Source organism: Apodemus sylvaticus, chromosome 3 (genome assembly GCF_947179515.1).
Source record: "Apodemus sylvaticus chromosome 3, mApoSyl1.1, whole genome shotgun sequence".
Classification (NCBI taxonomy): domain Eukaryota; kingdom Metazoa; phylum Chordata; class Mammalia; order Rodentia; family Muridae; genus Apodemus; species Apodemus sylvaticus.
In genome coordinates, this window is record NC_067474.1 from 166255123 (window position 1) to 166279029 (window position 23907).

Consider the following 23907-nt stretch of genomic DNA (forward strand, 5'->3'; position numbering starts at 1 on the left):
GCCTGGCTAGTCTATGTGTTTTTATTGGGGAGTTGAGTCCATTGTTGTTAAGAGATATTAGGTGATAGTGATTGTTGTTTCCTGTTATTTTTATGTTTGTATGGGTATCTTCTTTTGGGTTTGTTGGAAGAAGATTACTTTCTTGCTTTTTCTAGGGTATAGTTTCCCTCCTTGTGTTGGCATTTTCCATCAATTATCCTTTGTAGGGTTGGATTTGTGGACAGATATTGTGAAAATTTGGTTTTATCATGGAATATCTTAGTTTCTCCATCTATGATGATTGAGAGTTTTGCTGGGTATAGTAGCCTGGGCTGGCATTTGTGTTCTCTTAGGGTCTGTATGAGGTCTGCCCAGGATCTTTTAGCTTTTATCATCTCTGGTGAGAAGTCTGATGTAACTCTGATAGGTCTGCCTTTATAAGTTACTTGCCCTTTGTCCCTTACTGCTTTTAATATTCTTTCTTTGTTTAGTGAATTTGGTGTTTTGATTATTATGTGCTGGGAGGATTTTCTGTTCTGGTCCAGTCTGTTTGGAGTTCTGAAGGCTTCTTGTATGTTCAAGGGCATCTCTTTCTCTAGGTTAGGGAAGTTTTCTTCTATAATTTTGTTGAAAATATTTACTGGGCCTTTAAGATGTAAATCCTAGCTCTTGTCTATACCTATAATCCTTAGGTTTGGTCTTTTCATTGTGTCCTGGAGTTCCTGGATGTTTTGAGTTACCAGATTTATGCATTTTGCATTTTCTTTGACTGTTGAGTCAATGTTTTCTATGGTATCTTCAGCACCTGAAGTTCTTTCTTCTATCTCTTGTATTCTGTTGTTGATGCTTGCATCTGTGACTCCTGAATTCTTTCCAAGTTTTTCTATCTCCAGAGATGTCTCACTTTGTGGTCTCTTTATTGCTTCTACTTCCACTTTTAGATCCTCGATGGTTTTGTTCAGTCAGTTCCTTCATTTGATTGTGTTTTTCTGTAATTCTTTAAGGGATTTTTGTGTTTCTTTAAGGGCGACTGCTTGTTGACCATGACTTCCTGTATTTCTTTAAGGGATTTTTGTGTTTCCTCTTTAAGGGCTTTTACCTGTTGACCGATGTTCTCCTGTATTTCTTTAAGGGAGTTACTTAAGTCTTTCTTGAAGCCCTCTATCAGCATCATGAGATATGATTTTAAATCCAATTCTTGCTTTTCCGGTGTGTTGGAGTATCCGGGACTTGCTATGGTGGGAGAACTGGGTTCTGATGTTGCCATGTGGCCTTGGTTTCTGTTGGTAGGGTTCTTGTGCTTGCCTTTCGCCATCTGGTGCTAGTTGGTATTCTTGTCTCTGGCTGGAGTTTGTTCCTCCTGTAAGGAACTGTTCTGCCTGTAAGCCTGTGTCCTTACTCCTTTGAACTCAAAAGTAAATGCACTGCTGGGAGATCTCTGTCTCCTGGCACACTATGTACAGAAGACTGTGGAGTTTCCCAGCTCCCCGGTGCAAAATGGCAGTGGGCAGAAGACTTCCATTCCAGCTGTTCCACTGATCTTAGGCCCTGTGTGCTCATAATTGGGTCCCCTCCAGAGAAAAGGTGGAGATCTCACCTCTATGCTCAGAAGTGAAAGCCTGCTGGGAGATCACTCCCTCCTGGCGGGCTATGCACAGAAGGCTGTGGAGTCTCCCGGCTCCCTGGTGCGAGTACTGCCCTTTTGGAGGAACAGAGTTAAATTCCCAGCACCCATGTCAGTAGGGCAGCACTGCATGATGGGTGACTACAACTATCACCAATAAAAACAAAAGAAATTCCTTGGCATTTCTGGTAGAAAAGTATGCTGTTAAATTCCCAGCTGACTGAGAAATCTGATTTGAAAGATTCCCCACCAGGTACAGAACTGTGTTGACATTCCTTCCTTTGATGATGCCGTTTCCTGTCTTCTTGTGTGATTTCAGGAGATGCACTGATACGTCTTACCTGTGCCTGCCTGTCTCCTGCCACCTTCAGCAACGTAGACTGATATTCTTTGAATCTGAAGAAAATCATGACTGTTATATCTTCAGTTTCTTCTAGGCTCCCGATTGATCCCATATTAGATAGTCTGATGTGAGTCCTGGACTGGAACTGTTTCTGTTTCAGTCTAAGAAGTCTGAGTGAGATCCAAAGCAATCTATCTCGGAGCTTATGGAGTCTTCTGGTGTGTTGAGGACAACTATTTTACATGTCTTGATTTGCTGAAACCTTTTGATCCTCAGTGCATATCAACATTAGTCTCTTCTGACTTGGGTCGTATTACTGAGACACTTCAGTGGGAAAACAGGCAGCAGGTCTACTACACAGTACCACCAGCCTATCAACAGTTTCATCGGGCCCTTGCACCCAGCTCCTGCTCAGAGCTGGCCTCCCTCCCTTTGCCCACGGCCTTGCAATGTACCACTCCTAGTTACGTTACCTCGTCAGGCATTTCCACTGCTGTGTTTGAGTCTTCTTTCTGTGTGCACTTTGTCTCTTGGAGGTGAGGTGCCTCTTCTTGTCCTTCCATAAACTACAGACCAGCAGAGACTGAGTAGCCATTTCCCTGTAGAGGCCTGTGTTTGGACTGACGTAGGGCAGCATTGCAGTCTCTGTCTCTGGTTTCATGGATGCTTCAGCTCCCAAATTCCTCTAGCCAAATTTTGTGCTTTAAGTGGTGGCTATTTCGAGAGTTGTTGTGAGTGTCTGCTCCACTCATTATCCCTTTGCATTTATTACAGGTAAAGGTGGGCTATGGAATTCTGGGTAAACTTAGATAAATAAAATCCCACGTGGAACTATCTGGTCTAGCGTGTCTCATTGCGGCTCACGGTTCTACCGCGTCCCGCGGCCCGGTGCAGCAGGCGCTCAGTGGGCGCAGCGAGCAGCCGCAACGCAGCGAGCAGACAGGACCTTCGAGCGAGCGCAGAAACCAACATTTAAGGCTCCATCTATAAACCATGTGATAAGAGAGGTTTTGCTGTCTGTCCTTCTGTCATACCAGAGAGCTTTCCCTTTTCCTTTGGAGGATATGGGAGATTCCAGCTCATTCTCAGAAGCAGAGTCGTAGAATACTCTCACTGTTTACTGTTCCTATCCTACCGTGACCCTAGACATTGCTCCGCTCCATACTATAAGAATAAACATTTGTTTGAAAATTACAATCTCAGGAAAAAAATTATAAGGAAGACGGCATCATGTTGCAGGCCTGGTTGGCCTAGAATTCACTAGGAAGACCAGGCTGGTTTTGAATACAATAAAGATCTACACACCTCTGCCTCCTGACTTCAGGTTTTAAAGGTCTATATGATTACACCAGGGAATCTCAGAAATGTTGACATAACAGTATACAATGTCCATGGCTCCGTGACATGTGAACAGTAATCTGCGTTTTGGGGGTGACAATGTCACTTATCTGTGCATGTTTGACTACAGAACAAAGGTCACCTTTGGGCATCTGTAATTCTCCACTTTATTTTTTGGCATAGAGTCTTGCCTTGAGCTCGCTCACAGTGTTGGGTAGACTGGCTGGTAGTAGGTCCCTGGGATCTGCTTGTCTCCACAGCTCGGCAGCATTGCAGTCATGTGTGGCTTTTACAGGGGTGCCAGGGGTGCGTGCCCAGGTGCTCATACTCATGTGAAATCAGGACAGACCCCCAAGAATCTAGTTACTGTCACCCCTGTTACATAAGCTCTGCATTTGACAATGATAAATACTATTACAAAAGTCACATGATCAAAATCCATGATTTCTAAAATTGTCTTAAACTTCAAGAAGAAACATGAAAGAAGACGTTAGGTTAAAAAAACAATCACTGTTACCTCACATCTAGAGAAAAGATTAGAATGTCAATGTTTTCTAGTCAGTCTAGATCATTCTCTGTTTGTTTGAAATGACAAAAAGGATCATTTTGATAGTTGTTATTATATGAAATGTATTAAAAATTAGCTTCTTTGGGGTTCAAGTACCTCAGAGAGGAAACAAACTAAGAATCTGATGGCATCAAAACAGTTTCTTCTTTGTTCAGGTGTGCTGAGCTGTAATCTAAATTAACTGCTTTGTTCCAGTGTACTAGGCTCTAATTGAAAACCGCTTAGCTTCTGAGTGTTACTGTGCAGCCGTCTTACTGTTAGTGACACTGCTACTGTCTCGTGGGTAGTCAGCAGGCTGGGAAGCAGCTCAGGCCCCAGCCTGGTCTGCTCAGCTCAGTGAGTAAGCCAGCTGCTCTCTGTGAAGAGACAGACGCTGAGAGCGGCCCAGGCCGCTCTGCGACTCACCGCCACCCTGGGGTTCCATGCATGTCTCCATCACGGGCTTCACTGATGATCTGGCCATGGACTCAATGTACAGCTGCTGGCCCACATTCTTAATTTTGTTCACACTGGCATAGACCTGCTGCAGGGTCATCTTGAGGAAAAGAATGATAAAGTCAGGGTTAAAAATGTAGAAGTGGGGGGTGAGGCGCGCACACGCACAGTGCACACTAAAAACTACACAAACAATACATGCTGAACTTCCGCTGACATGGCTGAAAGCACTCCTCACTTTAATTTCAATTCCTCCTGTGCTATGAAATACTGACACCAATCAAATTTTATTTCCATCTATCCATGGTACACCACTTTTAGAAAAGCCTACAAAGAATGTAAGGGGAGGTTCTGCAGCAAAGGTCCTTTTCCCCAATTGGTTCTTGAGTTGTCAGGAAAGAAGGCCTGGCGACAACTGCTGGACGGAAGGTACAGGTGGGACTTCCTGGTTCCAGGGGGAGAAGGAGACTTGAGGAAGGAGAGGATCTATCTGCCATGCTTTGGAGGAAGAAGAACAGCAATTATGTGAGGTCTGAGGAGAGCTTGGGCCTGTGGCCTCTACTACAGGTGGGTGTGTCCAAGGATGTTTGGCAGGGGCTAGGTGGGACTAGCCACTGAAGTTTAGGGCAAGTGGAGAGACAAAGATAATAAATTGGCAAGGGACCGCTTTTCCAGGCAGGAGATATCTGCACCCAGCAATTGTGTCTAGAAGGCAAGCTGTAAAGTGATAAGCTGTATGTGTGTCTTTTATCCTCGGATTTGAGGGTCTTGGGAAGGTCACCTCTAAGAGCTAAGGCAGGTAGAAAGGGAAGCTGGTTAGGCAGACCCTGGGCAAAGGTGGTAGCAATTTTAAAACTACAAGCAACAAATGAATCCAAGTGTTACCTTGTAAAGGCGAGTCTCTCTCTCTCTCTCTCTCTCTCTCTCTCTCTCTCTCTCTCTCTCAGATTTAAATAAATATATATTTATAAATATTTTATTTATATGAGTACACTGAAGCTTTCTTCAGAGGGCATTGGATCCCATTACAGATGGTTGTGAGCCACCATGTGGTTGCTGGGAATTGAACTCAGGACCTTAGGAAGAGCAGTCAGTGCTCTTAACCACTGAGCCATCTCTCCAGCCCTTTTCTCTCTTAAAAGACAGGGTCCTTACTCTGTAGTGCAGCTGGTCTCAGACTCTTAACCCTCTAGCTTTTACCCTGCCAGCTGAAATTTTAAGTGTTTGCCACCAAGCCTAGCCTAGACTTTCTTTTTAGATATTTATCTATACCTTTCAAGCCTTTTCTGAAATAAATTGAAATTTGTAAATGTCAAACAAATTATAAGATATCATTAGGTGCTGGACCACCCCTGACACAGTACAGAGAGCCTGTACTGGCTGGTTTTGTGTGTCAACTTGACACAGGCTGGAGTTATCACAGAGAAAGGAGCTTCAGTTGGGGAAGTGCCTCCATGAGATCCAGCTGTGGGACATTTTCTCAATTAGTGATCAAGGGAGGAGGGCCCCTTGTGGGTGGTATCATCCCTGGGCTGGTGCTCTTGGGTTCTATAAGAGATCAGGCTGAGTAAGCAAGGGGAAGCAAGCCAGGGGAAGCAAGCCAGTAAGACACATCTCTCCATGGCCTCTGCATCAGCTCCTGCTTCCTGACCTGCTTGAGTTCCAGTCCTGACTTCCTTTGGTGATCAACAGCCGTGTGGAAGTGTAAGCTCAATAAACCCTTTCCTCCCTAACTTGCTTCTTGGACATGATGTTTGTGCAGCAATAGAAAACCTGACTAAGACAGAGCCTAAGATGTTACAAGGTGCAAGACCGCCAATGACACAGTACAGGGAGAGATGTGGCCCTGCACAAGGCTGCCAATGACACAGTACAGGGAGAGATGTGGCCCTGCACAAGGCCACATCTGCACACACCTGCTCCTGCTGGACTTCCTCCGCACAGTGTCCACTTGACTCACTCGAAGATGTGATGCTGATGTGCTGCTCCTGTGAGCCGCTGCTGCCCAGGCTCCCGTAGCCACTGGAAGCACTAGCATGAACCGGCTAGGAGGGAGACATCAGTCTAGTCACTGCTCTGCATGCAGTAATGACATTCACCTCAGTTTCTAGCCTACAATCATCACAAAGCTAAGAGCTTCCTAAACCTGAAGGGGTGAAGAGGCGGATACTGCTAGCTGGCTGCTAGCTGGCCGCTGGTGTAAGACATGCCTCAGTGCCTCCCTATTCTCTGGGCAGAGTCTAACTTTTCAGTCTAGGTGAACGGCAACAGGTTCTTTTGGATGCCACAACATAACTGACTTTTCTAAAATCATAAATAAAAAAATAAAATAAAATTGGTTCGTTAGAATAGACAGAGCATGTGACACTTGGATTTTATAAAAGGTGGATTTTATAAAACCTCAGACACTTCATGAACCCTAGAGATTTTATAAAAGATGGTTCTGAAAACCACTGGCTGACTTCACACACGATGTGACGCACAGCTCACTTTACTAACACAAACCCTCACTGGCTGTTCTTTTCAGTAGGTAATTTTCTTACATTTCCCTTATAATGACAAGAGATACTGAGACCAAGCATATCACTCTTCTAATTTTAAAAATCAAATTATTAAAAAAATAAAACCAAAAAAAACCCCAAACAAACAAAAGCACCGAGGTCCAAACACAGGAGCTGAGTACGCTGCTGGCATCTGAAACAGGAAAAGAATTCTGTCATCAAGAGAGCACAGGTCTGTCCTGTGGAGCAGCTCCGTTTGCTGTGCCGAAGTGAGCACAGGTCGAATGTTCTGTACATCTCACCCAGAATAGGGAAAAAACCCGAACAGAACTCAATCCACACAGGCAAAGACAAAAGCAAAAATGTCTGAGACGTGTAGGGAAAGAGCCCTCTCTCCTCAGGGTGCATCTTGAAGAGTGACTTCACTAAGACTGAGCCAACATGAAGCACAATTTTGGGAATGACGTCTTTTTAGGAACCTCTCACTTTACCTGCAAGAGAAGTCTGTGAATTTGTTCTTGTAACTCTGCTATGCCTTTGTCGTTATTGGTTGCCTTTTTTATTCTGGTGGCAAAAACATCTTCGTTTAATGGACTCCTATAAAATGCCAAGTGAAACAACAGATCACGAGCCGGACTCATTTGAAATGGAGACTAAGCGGCTTGCCAGGGACCATTTAAAGAACTAATTACGTCTTCATGAAACAGCTCCTTGACTAAGTAGACGATATGGAGTTAAAATTCCCAAAGGAACAAACCAGATATAACAGCCCCTAACCTGCACGGTGCCGGGCATAGAACACAGGGCCCTGTACTTGGCTGGGAAACACTCCATGTCTAAAATACATCCCCAGGCCTTGATTTTTGAGACAAAGTCTTGCTCCAATAGCCCAGGCTAGCCTCCTAGCTCTGCTTCCTGAGACCTTTAAGCTCTGCACCCTGCACAGCTTAAATTTCTCAACAGCATTGACCTTTATGTAACCCGTTCAGAACTATGTACATATTGTCTATTTAGCTACTCTTTTGCTCCCAAGGGCTTTAGGAAGGACTGGCTTCAGGGTCTGACTGAGTAAACCTCTGTAGGCATGTTAAGACTCTGAAGCTGCTGAGTAGTTACAGCTGGGCTGGAGACAGCTCAGTGGTTAGTACATGCTGTTCTTCCAGAGGACCTGAGTCCCACCACCCACGTCAGGTGCCTCACGTCATGTCCTCCTAGGGGATCTGAAGCCTCTAGCCTCCAAGGGCACATGTAGATATACACACCCATGCAGGATTTAAAAACTAGTAAGGATAAAACCTAAAACAATTTACATGGGCATGGTAGCACACGCCTGTAATTCCATTACTTAGGAGGCAGAGGCAGGAGGGTCTCTGTGAGTTTGAAGCCAGCTTAGTCTGTGCAGGGAGCTCCAGGATAGCCAGGGCTACCCAGTGAGATCCTGGCTCAAAAAAAAAAAAAATCAAAAATCAAAAATATGTAAATAAAACTTAAAGCTGCTGAGCACCTCTGCTCCCTGATGAAGAAAGCTCTCGAGCCCCCTAGTGGCGAGAAGGAGGCCTTCCCAAGGCTACTTTACATCTCATTTACTCCAGGGGATTTTTAAATGGTCTACTGAGACTGCTCAGTGGGCGAAACTGTTTTCTGTGCAAGCCTGATGACTGGAGTCTGATCCCGGAGCCCTAGTGAGAAGATGCTCCACCCAAGATGCTCATCTCCACGTGTGCGTGCCATGTTACACATCTGGTTGCTCCCCTTACACAATGCCTCATGTAATAAATGAAAAAACAGGGGCTGGAGAGATGGCTCAGCAGTTAAGAGCTGCTCTTCCAGAGGTCCTGAGTTCAAATCCCAGCAACCACAGGGTAGCTCACAACCATCTGTTATGGGATCTGGTACCCTCTCCTGGTGTGCCTGAAGACAGCTACAGTGTAGACCTCAACAGTGTGCTCATATAAATAAAATAAATAAATAAATCTTAAAAGAAAGAAAACAAAACAAAACAAAACTTACTACCTGAATATAATGAATGCAAACAAAAATAATAACAAAGATAAGAAACTAACACTTATTAGGATCTTCTCCTAAAAGCTGTGCTAGTCTTTGTGTGTGTGTGTGTGTATGTGTGTGTGTGTGTGTTTCGAGACAGGGTTTCTCTGTGTAGCCCTGGCTGTCCTGGAACTCACTCTGTAGACCAGGCTGGCCTCGAACTCAGAAATCCACCTGCCTCTGCCTCCCAAGCACTGGGATTAAAGGCGTGCGCCACCATTGCCCGGCTGTGCTAGTCTTTAGAATATGAAAATAACATCTTTAAGAAGCCCTAAAGTAGCAGTTCTCAACCTGAGGGTTGTGATCCCTTTGGCAAGCCTCTATCACCAAAAATATTCATATTACTATTCATAACTGTATCAAAATTATAGTTATGAGTAGCAAGGAAAATAACTGTGTGGTTGGGGTCACCACAGCATGAGGAACTGTGTGTAGTAAAGGGATTAGGAAGGTTGGGAGCCACTGCCCTAGCTTGTGGTAGGCACTGCTCCCACTGCTTTACAAGTATTATCCATCCGATGGAATTATCCCTTTAGTGGGACCTTTCCCAGGCCCCCTGGTTATTAAGGGGAGAGGAGAGCGGAAGGGACCTGTCTAGGGACCAAGGTTCTCACCTCTGCCATGTCACGAACCTACATGGGGCCTTGGCAAAGTGAGGACTGCGGAGTCAGAGGCATCACCTCATACAGTCTGATGATGCAGGCATCATCCCTGACACTCGGTGTGAGGCTGGGTGATGGGGTCCAGGGGAGCCTGCTTGCCCAGCCCCGGGCTGGATGGCAGAAGTAACCAACAAATAGCAAAGCCAGTGGCCCGAGATGGTTCCGTGGTTAAGAACACTTTCTGCTCTCGAAGAGGACCTGGGTTTGGTTGCCAGCATGCATACAGCTGCTTACCAGAGTTGTAACTCCAGTTCCAGGGGATCCAGTGCCTTCTTCTGGCCTCCACAGCCCGAGGCACACATTCATCAAACATACCCGCAAGCAAGACATTTATACATATAAAATTAAAATATGACTTTTTTTTAAAATTTAGTTTTTTTTCTTCTGTGTATGGTGTTTTGCCTGAGTGTATATCTGAGCGCTACCTGCATGACTGGTGCCTGCATAGGCTAGAAGAGGGCATTGGATCTTGACACCCGGAGTCACGATCTACAGTGCAGCTACAGTGAAACACTGCCCCAAGACTGCAGTTATTGTCAGGAGATCACAGAGTGCTGGTAGTGTCGTGAAAAATAGCAAGAGGACTCCTGAACTCAGGGACCTTATACCCAATCCAGTCCATCTTCCCATGACAAGTGACATCTGCCTACTTACCTCTGTACCCTACAGCAGCAACGGATGGACTTACGTTCGGACTTTATGGCGACCAATGATGAAGGACACCTTCCGGCTCCAGGGGTTCACAAAGCTGGACCAGCTGGAATCCAGGATGATGTAATCTCCGTTCTGAGTGCAGAATCTGACGGGTGAGTGTTCAAATGGAGGGTGGCCAGCGTATTTTAAAACTACGGAAAGCAACAGGATTAAAACCAAACAAATAAGATTATGTGTGCTTCAGTTATCTGTGTGGGTTTTTTCTAGCATTTTAAAACAGAAAACAACTATTTTAGCAGTTTCAACATATTTCTCATTTGGGTAAAGGCTAAACTCTAATCAGAAACGGACTGAGAAGTTACAACCATCATCAGTAGCAAAGGACAACTTCCGTAGAGGAGCAGGCCCCACCTTTTTGGTGTATGGCAACCATCAGAGGCCGGTCTTCGGGGTGCAAGTGCGTTAAGATCGATGTTCCAATCAGATCCTGAGGTAGGTAACCCAGCAAAGGCACTGCTCTGGGGCACAGGCACACAGCACAGGAAGCGCATTACACCCAGCAGGTAATTAAGTAGTTGTTACATACTTAAAAACACCCACCCCGGTTGGCAATATAGCTCAGTGGTAGACTATGTGCTTAGCATACATAAGGATTTTGTCTCCTGCTCTGTAAAACAAAACATCTCCATCACACCCTAGCCTCACTATGAGCTCTACACAGGAAGAGCAGTAATGAAAAGATACCCACTAACGCACCCAGGAAGGCAAAACCCCAAGTGCCAGTTTATGGGGAACAGACACAAGCTAACTGGTGTCCATGGCCTTCTGCCATGTTTCACCAGAGCCATCTCTTCAGACACATCTGGACGATGCCATCTTTCTAGTCCTCACCAGAGCCATCTCATACACTAAGAAGAGGCTTGCAGGCTCACTGTGAACCCAGAAATCAAACTTGAGCAGACCTTTTCAGCCTGTTCCTCAGGACTCCTGTGTTCTTCATCATGTTGTCATACGGCAATACAGGTGTTAATGATGAAGTAGGCTATGAATTTATTCGGCATTGGTATATGAGTTTATGCATGTATTATGAATTTATGCAGCGTTGGTGTACCCTGAATATCCCCCAAGAGTTAGTGCATGTGGTCTCCAGCCCACGGCCATCTTAGGAGGTGCTGAAACCTGCAGGAGGCAAAGCCTGCTGCAAAGAACTTAGGTCACTGGGGTCACTCCTCAGGCCCTGTCTGAGTCGGCATTAACTCATCACCTGAAGAAAGTCTCAACTGTGCAAATGTCATCATCCTATGAGTCTGTGGACAGGCCTGGGGGGGACTTGATTTAAGAGACGCAGTCCACAGTGGGCAGGGTCATTTCCTGGGCAGGCGGTCCCAGGCTGTGTAAGGCTGGCAGAAAGGCAGCGGGCAAGTCATGGAGTGAGCCGGCAGCAGCCTTCCGCCATGGTTCCTACGTTCAGCCTCTTGCCCTGACTTCCCTCTGCTTCCTGGTGCCATGAAGGAAGGAGATGTACTTCCCCATCTGCTCCCCACTGTGATGTCCTATCCCACCAGAGGTCCCAAAGTGATGGAGCCCGCCAGTGACTGTGGCCTGAATAAACCTCTTCCCTCCTTACAAGTCGGCCACTTCTGGTATTCTATGACAGTAACAAAGGCTGATGGACAAAACAAAAACCAAAAAAACAAAAAAATGATTAATAACTGGATACAATGTAATGTCAAAAATCACCCACAGTATCAAAAGGCAGCTACCCTGTCTGCTCAGGGTGAAGAAGCCTTGTAAGATGACTTGGACAAACCAGGCTCCAGCAACAGTGTCTGGGCCTCGCTTTACACAAATGCATGACTCAGTCCGATTTCTCAGATTTTCAGATTTCGAGAATAAACAGAATTCTAAAATAAATTTGTGTATGTGGGGGTTGCATACACTAATGTGACAGCAATGCCTGCTTTATCCAGACAGAAATACTAAAGAACAGGAGCTAGAGAGATGACCCAGCAGTTGAGAATACTCCAGCTCTCCCTGAGGACCTGAGTTAGATTTCTAAAACCCACACTGTGGCTCACGACCATCATCTGAGGCTCTCTTCTGGCCTCTTTAGAGGTTCTCCACATGTAGTACAGATACATGCTCAGACAAAACAGCCAGACACGTAAATAATCTTTTTCTAAAAAAACAAAAAAACAAAAACAAAACAAAACAAAAAACCCTGAAAAACAGCAATAAGCACCATCTGCTCTTACTATGTGTAAAAATTAGCAAATATCAATTTAAAATTGCCTTTTAATATAAGTTCAAAAACAGAAAAAAATCCTTTAAACAAAGCTAGCCTTTTTTTTTTTTAAAGTATAAAGTATGTTCTCTTCTTTTTTTCTTTTTGGTCTAATTACAATAGTTAGCATGAATTGATTTGACAGGCATTGTCAAATGGAAATACTACTAAAGCAAATGCTAAGAGATTTGAGTCTTAGCCAGGCATAGTGGTGCATGCCTTAAATCCTGGCACTTGGAGGCAGAGGCAGGTAGATCTCTGAGTTGGAGGCCAGCCTGGTCTGCAGAGTGAGTTCCAGGACAGCCAGGCCTGTCTCGATACCACCTCCTCTCCCCCCCGCCCCCAAAATAGAGATTGAGTCTTGGTCCTAAGTTGAATACAGTCAGATGATTTTGGTGTACTGGTCCTTTGTTTATGTAGAAATAAGAACTCTTGTGCCACCCATGGCTCAAGCAAGATATTATGTAAAAATATCTTGCTTTTAAAAATATAACACACAAGATGTTTACACTAAAATTCAGCTAACTGGTACAGTGAGAAGACTTAACAGGTGAAAGCACTTGCCACCAAGCCTGCCAGTGTCAGCTGGATCTGAGACCCAATGCCGGGACGGTGACCCCTGACCTCCACATGTGCATGGCAACCATGCACATAAGCAAACAAACCCGTAAGTGTAACTTGAGAATATATTTATTCAAGGGGACGCAATTTAAGCTGGACTGTAGCCAGCAGGAGCCATGCAGCCAGCCTAGCAGTCTGTCACAGGACACACAACAGCACACAAAGCACACCTCAGATCTCTAAAGTACCTTGGTTTGTCTTCAGAAACAAATTTCCTTTAGACTCAAAACAGTATTTACCTTTCGTCTACTTCAAGAAACACACATCCTGGCGTGTGTGTTGTGGTAAAAATTCTTTTATCTACAGGGATTCGAGGAGCTATTAAAAAAGGAGAAAGACTGATTAAGGGTCAAACATCCAATTAATCATCTATCCAACTAGCTACTTAACATACAAGGAGGGGGAAAAATCCCATATGAAATGGCAGAAATCTAACTCAGAGGTCTGACGGGTCTGGGGTCAAAGCTACAGCACAGTGAGACGTTTCATTCCTAACGTGATTTAAATGAGGTCAATCTACGATGACTACATCATGGTTACTCTTACATACAGAAACTCTGCTGTGTTCTAAACAGCTGGTTTCTTTATCCTAAATGCTACCAGTTGGAGCTGAAGTGAGGGAGGTGCTGGACACACAGTGGTATTGAGCCACACTCCAAGTGGCGCAGAAGCAATGTGTTACGTAATAAATCCGGATCCCTAAGTCAGTGAGCTCTGCTCTAACCGTGCAAGGGAAAACGCAGGCAGCAATCGGAGAACACGGCTTACCTCATGTTACTTGAGCATGATTTCAGCTACAAGACACCTCAAGTGAATGCGTCAAAGCCTGGAAATATTCAGGGTCATGCAACATGCACACATTTCGGCTGCTCTGGCTACCTGGCTTCATCCCAGGCCACAGTTACAGTAGTTTTGGGGTTTTTCTTATCGTTTAGCACAGTGGTTCTCAACCTTCCTAATGCTGAGACCCATTAATACAGTTCCTCATGTTGTGGTGACCCCAACCGTAGAGTTACTTTCATTGCTACTTTGTAACTACTTTTGCTACTGTTATTAATAATATGTAGATATTTGATATGCAGGATGTCTGATAAGTAACCCCTGTGAAACCATAGTTCCACTCTCAGAGGGGTCATGACCCACAGGTTGAAAACAGGTTGGCATGTAAATCTATGGTTTTATTATTTCCTTAAAATTATTTTTATGTGCATAGGTGTCTGTCTTGCATGTATGTACAGGAGGAGGCTAAAATGGTTGTGAGCTACCCTACACTAGAGCTGCAGACTGTTGTGAGCGACCATGTGGGGACTGAGAACTGAACCAATGTCCACTGCAAGTGCAGTCAGTGTTCTCAACCACTGAGCTATTTTACCCTTGTCCTTTTATAAAAAAAATGTAATTAATGTTTTGATCACTGTGCCCCTGAACTAATTTTTCACCATGGTCCTATGTCTTTACGGTGACTTTTGTACAGGGCGGTAATTTGTAGAAAAGCACGTATCATGTCTCATAAGAACCAACGATGATTATAAGTATTAGATGGAAGCTGCTGCTATGTACAAGTTTAGAAATGTATTTGTTTATTGAATATATACACTGAAATTTCTGGAAGTTTCCAAACACTTCTATGACATCTTCCCACCTCTACCAACTGCTGAGGATCAAACCCAGGGCCTTGTGGTTATATAGCAAGATAAGCATTCTAGCACTGAGTTATACCTCCAGCTTTTCCTGAGACAGGGATTTGCTATGTAGGCCAGGCTAGCCTTGAGCTTGTTATGTAGCCCAGGACACACATGCTTCAGTCCCTAGAGCATGTGCTTCCTGGCAAACTCAACCGTTCTTGTGGCCTGTTCGTGTAATGATTTTAGTGCTACTATTTCATATATGACAGATATAAAAGGCCACAGAACAGGTCACCAACAGAGAGGGAATAAAGGACTATGTGTCTATCTGAGTGTGAGGCACAGGCCATGAGGCCACACTGTGGCATGGATAACAGCTCAGGAAGACAAGGCCAGTGAACACCAGCTACAAGTGCTTCTGGAGCGGATGACCCAGACTGGACACTGAAGGGGTCTTCTGTCCTAGCATGACAGAAGCTGCTATCCCCACTCGCAGAAGCTGCTATCCCCACTCTGCTGTCTGAACACCGCATTCTGCATCTTTCTGAGAGCAGGGGTACTTACTGACTTACCTTCGTAGCCAGAGTGAATCTTCTCAACCAGTGTCAGGCAGCAAGGCTCTGGTTCTGGCTGGTCGGAGCTCTGTACATGAACCAAATAGGGGAGGATCCGGAATGGGGAGTAAAGCCTCTTCTGCGCTCTGTCTCCACCTCCACTGAAGAGATCAAAGGTGATTAGTGCTCGTCAGGGGGCACTCAGCCCACTGCAGATAGGCTGGTGAATGCTCCACAGTAATTCCCAAGACAGAAAGACCTGAATCTAAAATGTTTAGAGATGTCTGTTTCCCCAAAGGGAAGGTTAGCTAGAAATCTCAGTCCCCCTGGGCAGGTGCACACACCCACTCTTCACTGGGTAAGAGGTTTATGGACGGCTATTACGTCACTGTCAGTCACCCCACGACTGGCTCATGACTGTGCCCCAAACTCCTAGCTTTTACTCTTCTCTGGTGAGGTACACCAACACTACTAAATAGAAAATGGGGTCCCATGTAATCGGTACACCAAGCACTACTAAATAGAAAATGGGGTCCCGTGTAATCGCACAGCCAAACCCAACTCTAAGGTACTCCCCTTCCCCTGTGTAAAGAATGGACAGTCTCACAGCTTCTTCAGCTACTTCTTGGCTGCCGCAGGCTCACCCTGAAGGTAAGCACTATCCTGTAAAACACCTGGCTGGGAAAAGGAAGTGTTTGAACCCAGCTGCCAACCTGGCCTCTGGAACAGAGCCTGACCCCTTCTCAGTTCTCACCAATGACAGTTCTGAAGACAAGCAAAAAGGCTATCTTCTCTGTTGGTAGGGGGACCATGCTACCATCCTGCAGAGACTTCAATGTGAACCCCTTTCCTCTTTAGTTGCAATCAGGCCTTTCTCCTAACATAATCTACATTAGTGACTCTACTCCCCGTGCTGTCTCGGAGCTCCAGAGCTTTCCCAGTGTGGCAGCTCCCCTCACCCCTGTGAGCCTGCTTCCTGATTCAGTCATTTGGATGAGGGCCTTCCTCTAACCAGACGAGAGCTCATGCTTTTATCTCCGACTGCTGTGAGGACTCCTCCAGGCCAAGGGTTCTAAGCCATTAATAGACATTTGCCCTGGACATCAACTGCTGACCTGTACCTCTAACTAGAATAGGCTCTCATACAGTCTTAGTGTAGACCTCAGGTTAGCCCAGACACAACTAAGCATCTTTCCAAGAAGGAGCTTTTGCTCTGTGCTCCTGGGCCTCGATTATCTGCACCCAACAGTCCTCCTGCCACCCCTTACTCCTTTGTGTGTCATGCCCCACTTTTAACCCATTCATAAGTCTTGGAAAAGCATCCAGACCTCATCCACCCCCTCATCAGCCTGCAAGCCAGCCAGTGCTCTGGCTGGGCTTGTCTTTGACAGCAGCTCTCTCCGCACAGCTTTCAATCTTTTCCAATGCTAAATATGCCTTCTTAAGAAACGGAACCCCCTAGCTCTGTCCGCTGAAAAGTCCAGCAAACACTGGCAGCCCTGAAATAAGGACTGTCCCCTCACCCAGACTGCATCAGTGGCAATGCCATTTCCCTGCACATGGAACTGGGGATTCCCAGAGAAATGACTACTGAGTCTGGGGTAAGAAAGTCTCTGTTCAGTACGGGATGTGACTAAGGCAGAGGAGGCTGCCAAAGACCATGTGGGTGCTGTTACAGGGGCAGGGCAGCCCCCCACCGGCCAGAGACGGGCAATTTCATCATTATAAAAAAGTGAATGGTAACTCTGTCTTTCAGAAGCACGTTCTAGAGTATGAACGGAGGAGATGATTGAGAGCTGAGATGAAGAAGCAGAGAAGAACTGGAGGGCAGGTGGCACTGGGTCGGCCATGGTTTATAGTTGGCCAATCAGGAAATACTGGGTTGCAATACTATTTTCTCTGCTTTTTGTTAGGTTAAAAAGTCCTAAGGAAAAGGTTTGAAGGTCATCAATCTCAACAAAACACTTGTTTCTGAAAGTGAAGCCCCCTGTGGTTTGGTCCCTTCTTCTTCATCTGCCCTCTCCCTTCTCTTCTGCTCCAGCCAGGTTCCTTGTTGACCCTCAGGCAGTCAGGCATGGCCCACCCAGTGCACTTCTGCTCCTACCACACGGACTCCGCTTCCTCAGGAACGTCCTCACACCTGCCTGGCTTGCTCCCACCTTCTTCAGGTCTCTGGCAGCAGCTGGGATCCCTCAGAAAGGACTTCCTTCATCGCTATCACAGTGAGGTTGTGCTAACAGCTGGTGCAATGGACTGAGAGCAAGGCTGGGCTCATGGGAGCTCATGGGGCACTACTCTCAAGATGGCAGTAATGCAGTTTCTGTCAGAGCGGGAGAGCTGGCTGCTGTGGTGTCTGGCTCCCTCTGTCTTTTTTACCCTCCCTGTTTGTCCTTTATCATGAGGCCATTGCCAGAAGCCAGCAGACTCTGGCTTTATGCTCTCCAACCGTGAGCCAAAATGAATTCTTCTCCCTTACAATCTACTCGCTCCTAGGTATTCTGTTACAACAACAGAAAACAGACAGAATGATTCTGAATAAAACAGCAATTTCTGGGCTGGAGAGATGGTTAAGAGCACTGACTGCTTTTCCAGAGGTCCTGAATTCAATTCCCAGCAACCACATGGTGGTCCACAACCATCTATAATGGAATCTGATGCCCTCTTCTGGTGTGTCTGAAGACAGTGACAGTGTACACACATACATAAAATAAATAAATCTTGAAAAAAAAAAAAACTCCAGCAATTTCCTCCTCATCCAGAATTTGTTGCTAGTGGGCACATTTATATTTGTGTATAATTGGCCTCCTGCTTACAAAACTTAAGTACAAGGTATAGCGGGACTTTCTCGGACCTGTCAGCAGTATAAATAATGACATGAGACTTGTACATAGTTTAACTCAGGACTTTTGCTTGATCTCCCAGCTAGTTCAGCTAACTTAACTCGACTATCTTACTCATAACCTGCCACGTGGCTAGCTCTATACTTTTCTCTGCTCTACTCTAGTCCATTTGCTCCCTCTGTGTCTGGTTCTCTGAACACAACCTTCCTACACCAGCCTCATTTCAGCTTTCTTCTCCCAAAGTCCCGCCCTCTCCACTTTCTGCCCTGCTATTGGTCAGCATATCTTTATTACAACCAATCAGCAGGGAGGCAACATCCAATACAACTCTAGATTGCCTCTAGGCGTAGGGGGCTGTCTGACATTCACATACATAAGCAGGTATGGAAGGACAAGTGTTTACAACTATAAGGTCACTGGTGGGCCGTGGAAACGACAGTACCAATGTCCTGACAGCATTTAGCTCTCTGCCAGTACAGAATTAACAACTGAAAACACAGAGACACACCTTCACACGATGTAAAAAAATGTTATCCCAACACATGGGGACAAAAATATTGCTTTGAATGAAGTACCTGATTCAGGTAGGACCTGAAACTATTTACTGTAACAAATGCACAGTTACTCTGCCTGTCAATGAGTGACTCAGTAGGGAGCACAGGTCCCTCCCACCTGATGACAAAAGTGTTTTGGTTAGGTGATCCCCCCTCCCTATGCATTCAAATACTATTAGCTTAATTTTATGGCATTTCTGGTTATTTCCCTTATAAACATTTTTTTCCTTTTAAAAACACTTGGAGTAGTTACTAACTTCAATACTGATATTAGCAACTGTGACATTTTAAGAAATGTTTTTTTCTTGCCTGGAATGGTGGCTCGCACCTTTAATTCCAGCACTGGGGAGGCAGAGGCAGGCAGATCTCTGTAAGTTTGAGTGCCAGGACTACACAGAGAGACCAACTCTTTAAAAAAAAAAAGTTCTTCTTTTTCCTCTGAAAGCAGCACCACAGTAGTTAAGGTCGGAAGGTGGCAACTACCTATGAGAATCAATCCCTGTTAAAGTGTGGCCAGTTTTCTTCTAGATCATTCTGTTTTTAAGCCCTGTTATTAAAAACTGAGAGGTAGGTGTGAGGAAATTTTATAAATTAATCTTAAATATGACTGAACTAGAAAGCAAAAAGCAAGCAAGCAAAACAGGCCCTGAAGCATGGTTGTTTTAGTTTACTTCAAATCACGGGCTCTGACGGCACAGGGCTGGTGATTATCTTTTAGTGTTTTTATTTTTCTTCTAAATTCACAAGTTCACATAGCAACACTCAAGAGGTTTTGTTGTTGTTGTTGTATCTAAAACAGAATCTAACTGCATACAAAGGGATCCCCAGAAAGGTTGAATAGAAATTAGAGACTAGGCCACATTTCGAGCCTCTGCGTTTTTTACTTACCAGATTCTGCAGAAAAAGGGTTTCACTGGTGCACATTCATACTGTGAGGCTAGAAAGAGAGAGAGGTGATCGCTCTGTCCCTCCCAGGGCAGCTCCTCAGTGAAGCAGCCCTGTCCCTCAAGTGCTCCTGAGAGGTGTTCTCTCACCTGTGAGAGTCCGACTGGACTTTCCTTCATTGCCTGTAGTCTTTCCCTCACTCACAGCTATTTCTAATGTCACCGTGATGACCTGGTGGCATGACTTTGGGGTCTGCTGTCTGGTTCACTGTAATGGTTGGGATAATCCGGAGTATTTCCAGATTTCAGTTCTCTGACATGTAAATGTGACCGTTTTCCTCCACTTTAGGTCTGACCTTGGGGGATTTCTACAAGCTGTGCTCTAGGTTCCCTGTACGATCCTCTATGCCTCTCAGGTGCTGCTAAAGTCATCTCTAGAGGGCCAGACCCTCAGCAGCCTCATGTTTTCTCTCCCTCAGGCCAGTGATTTTTACCAGCCTTTCTTAAATATAAGGTGACAACCCAAAGGTAAAGGCATTTTAAAGTCAAATGAGGAATCTTTTTCCTTAAGGTTTGCCCAAATGTTTTACTGAAAACACCTAAGTTACTGTGCTATGGGAAACTGTTAAAATACACACAATGATATGAACATAACCAGGGAGAATGCCAGGGACCCGAAATACTGACCAGGACTCTGTCCCTGCACACCTAAGGATCCTACGAACAATCAGAAAACTGCCTCTTGTTCACACCGCTTACCCAATACACCAGGCTTCCATGTTCACCACAAGCCACCGCAGAACCACCAGATGGACTCTGTGACCTCAGGGGACACAGCCCATAAGGTGCTTGATGAGCTGAGAATGTGTGAGTTCCTGCTTCTGGAAATGAGTTCTTAAGAACCATCAGATCCTCCCGAGAGGTCTATACAACCAACCTAAGCGGAAGCATGTTCTAAGACATGACCAAATGGACCACAGAGTGGACAGCATCCTGTGCCCTCTTAGGTCCATAAACCGCACAGGAAGAGACTGTGGTGAGCAGCGGGTTACAGCCTGGAGCGGCCTGGAGCTTATTAACTGCTCTCGATGGAAGATGGACACAGCAGACACACAGTATCCAAGGTAAACCTGATGTATTGTGTGTCTGCAAGGCAGAAGTGATCATTTCGGCAGATATTAAGGTTTTACCTGAGATTGTGATATCACAGCAATGATTAACCAGCAGAGAGCAAAAAGGCCAAAGATGCAAGCACTGTTGAAGAAAAGACAAAACCAAACCGAACCAAAAAGAGACAGCAAACGTGTCTAGCATCTAGAGCAGTTCCTGGCCTCATGTTATCACGGGACGTCCTCAGAATGGGTGAACAGTGAAATCGGAAAACCCAGCGCAGACAACTGAAGGTTGAGAATGTGCGTTTAGGAAAGGAAGATAAGCAATACTAGGATCTTTAAGATGGGAAAGGAGAGAGATAATACAGTTAGACAAACGTAGGCCAGGCTGAGTACCAAATTGTGAAAACCAGAGAAGCAGTGGCTGAGAGATCACAGGGAAACAGTCTGTTTCTCCAGATGTAAGCATTCTCCATCTCTCTAATTCCTGAAACTTAAACATGACTGGAGATGACAAATCTTGTGCTACACTTTTTTTTTTTGGGGGGGGGGGGTTCACTACATGGATGACAATGGCCTTGAAGTCCCATCCTGTCTCGTCCTCTAGAGTGCAGGGACAGGCTGCTGTGCTCACCTGTTCTCTGCTTTTAACACAACAAAGGAATGTTTTCTAAAAAAGCAAACAAAGGAGAGCTAGGGAGAAGACTCAACGGTAAAGACACTGGCTGCTCTTCCACAGGGCCTAGATTCAATCCCCTGCACCCATGTTAACAACCACTTATAACTCTAGTTCTGGAGGGCATCTGATGCCTGTTTATGGCTTCCATGAGCCCTGGAACCCATGTGGTACACAGACATTTACTCGGGCAAAACACCTATACATACATAAAGAAATCTTTTTTTTTTTTTTTTTTGGTTTTTTAGATTTGTTTTTTTCGAAACAGGGTTTCTCTGTATAGCCCTGGCTGTCCTGGAACTCACTTTGTAGACCAGGCTGGCCTCGAACTCAGAAATCTGCCTGCCTCTGCCTCCCAGAGTGCTGGGATTACAGGCGTGCACCACCACTACCGCCCGGCTAAGAAATCTTTTAAAACAGATCAAGTGATGCCAGGGATGTAGCCCAGTCAGCAGAATGCTGGCCTAGCCTCTCGAAACTCTCAGTTCGACCCCAGCACTGCCAATGGTGGCTCGGTGGTTGGTATATGCCTGTGATCTCATCACTCAGGAGGTAAAAGCAGGACGATCACAGTTTACGGCCATATTGGCTGTAAGGCAAGTTTGAGGGTAGCCTGAGTTACAACGAATAAACGGAACAACAGGGTAAAGGGACTGAAATCAGAGAAAAGGCCAACGATGCAGGTGGTGTATATTGAGCTCTTTAAGAGACGATTCACAGAGAACATAAGGAGTAATGAGCGACTTTAAAAAGGAAATCACACAATCAGAATGCCCCAGAGAGAGCTGCAGTCATGCAGGTGTGTCCAAGTGAACAGGCATTTCTCAAGGCTTCCAAATTATTGGATCCATGAATTTTCAGGGGCTAGAAAAAGTGAGTCAGACTCTCAGAATCTTACCGATGAAGTCACATCTGTCAGACTGACATCATGGAGTCAACACAAGGAGAAAATATGCCCTCCTAATTCAGAGTAAAGAGAGCCTGTACCAATCAAAGCTATTTTTTTTTAAATAGAAAATAAGTAAAATTTCACTAAGTGAAAAGAAATGCATTGGTCTGTTATGTTACTAAATGATAAAAAAAATGCCATTTTGCTGTGCTCTTTTAAAAGAGAAGAAGAAGGCTTGCAGTTGTGGTACATGTCCTGAATTCTACTCTCAGGCAGAGATGAGATCTCTGATCCCAGAGTTTGAGGCCAGCCTAGTCTATAAAGCAAGTTTCAGGACAGCCTTGGCTACATAGAAAACCTTATCTCAAAACAAACAAACAAGCAAACAAACAAACCAAAAACCAAACCAAACCAAACCAATCAACCAAAAAAACCCCAAAGAGATAAAATAAATAACCACGTAAACTAAATTTTAAAAAAAGAAGGAAAATGACATGGAGTTTATGTTGGAAATAACATGTTAATGTCTGTTCTATTTCTGGGTGCACAACCCCATCTTAGAGCAAGCTACACTGGTCTCACACCTCTTTGGGTCCAGTTGTCCCAGAAAGGAAGCTGTTTCGGAGCAGTGTGCGCGTAGAACACCCTCACGTCTTGAGGGGCAAGCAGGTCAACGAAGTGCAAACTTTTGAGGAAACCTTTCTTAGAATTCAGGATCAAAGCAGCTTGCTCGGATATGTGCACCAACTTTCCAGACAGAAACGAAAACACAGCCACAAAGGTGTCCTGCGGGAAATATTTAAAACAGACACAGAGGAACTTACAAACAATGCCTCTGCAAAGTCAGTTTCTTTCCGGATTTTGTATTGGTCACAATACAAAGCTTAAACCACACACACAACATGCACACACTCACCCCTTGCAAAGATAAAAAGCTTCCTAAATAGTTTTCTCCAGCATGCTTAACAACTATTATAAAAAGCATACCGTGCTTCCTAAAAGTCCAATCTCTATGCCAAAAATCCCACACCAGCTTCCATGCAGACTAAATATATACAGAGTGCACACACTTCGGCAAACTGTGCTCCCCACCAGAAGGGACTGTCTTGCAGCAAAGCAGATTCTATGCTTAAAGACCACGCTCAAGATCTCCTTCTCCACAAAGCTGTCCTTGACAGACCTCATTACATAAGAATTGCATGTCAGACCTGTTTGATTAGCCACAAACTCCATTTATAACCAGCCTTTGCGCTTGCTAGCACGGACCTGTTTCCCTCTCTAGACTTACGGTGAAGATTTTAGAAGGTGAATGTTTTCTTAAAACTTGCTGTTTAACAGCCTACTACATCACTGTGCACATTAGCAGAATAGGTTCTCTTATGTAACACTACATAGCTCCTGTTGTAGAACTACAATAATCATTAAGTTATGATGATGTTGGAGTCTAAACATCCAATGAAGGAGTCTCTACCATCAATACACTCTGAGGCTTAATTATTCTATCAACAAAAAGAGATTAAAAATTTAAATATACCACTAAAGTTCTCTTCTAAAATGTCACTACAAAAACGACATCTCAACTCACCTGTACTACAAAAATCCAGTTGTTACAACTTGAAGAAGTAGGTATTGGAACTAAGAATGATATGAATAGAAAGTAACAATTTGGAGATTAGAATAAGATGCAGGAAATTACTCTGCCACACTTTGCTTGATGC

General features: G+C 44.9%; 1 protein-coding gene across 1 annotated transcript in view; it reads right to left on the minus strand.

The window, feature by feature from the left end:
- Window positions 1-23907, minus strand: part of Per3 (period circadian regulator 3) — a 39483-nt gene that overhangs the window by 13342 nt on the left and 2234 nt on the right. Inside the window, exons 4-12 of the mRNA XM_052178249.1 lie at window positions 22774-22975; window positions 19517-19565; window positions 15253-15395; window positions 13295-13373; window positions 10562-10668; window positions 10185-10341; window positions 7280-7385; window positions 6204-6332; window positions 4258-4387 (exon numbers count right to left, since the gene is read on the minus strand). Of these exons, the coding sequence (XP_052034209.1) occupies window positions 4258-4387; window positions 6204-6332; window positions 7280-7385; window positions 10185-10341; window positions 10562-10668; window positions 13295-13373; window positions 15253-15395; window positions 19517-19565; window positions 22774-22975 (1102 nt within the window). The remainder of the gene's footprint in view (window positions 1-4257; window positions 4388-6203; window positions 6333-7279; window positions 7386-10184; window positions 10342-10561; window positions 10669-13294; window positions 13374-15252; window positions 15396-19516; window positions 19566-22773; window positions 22976-23907) is intronic.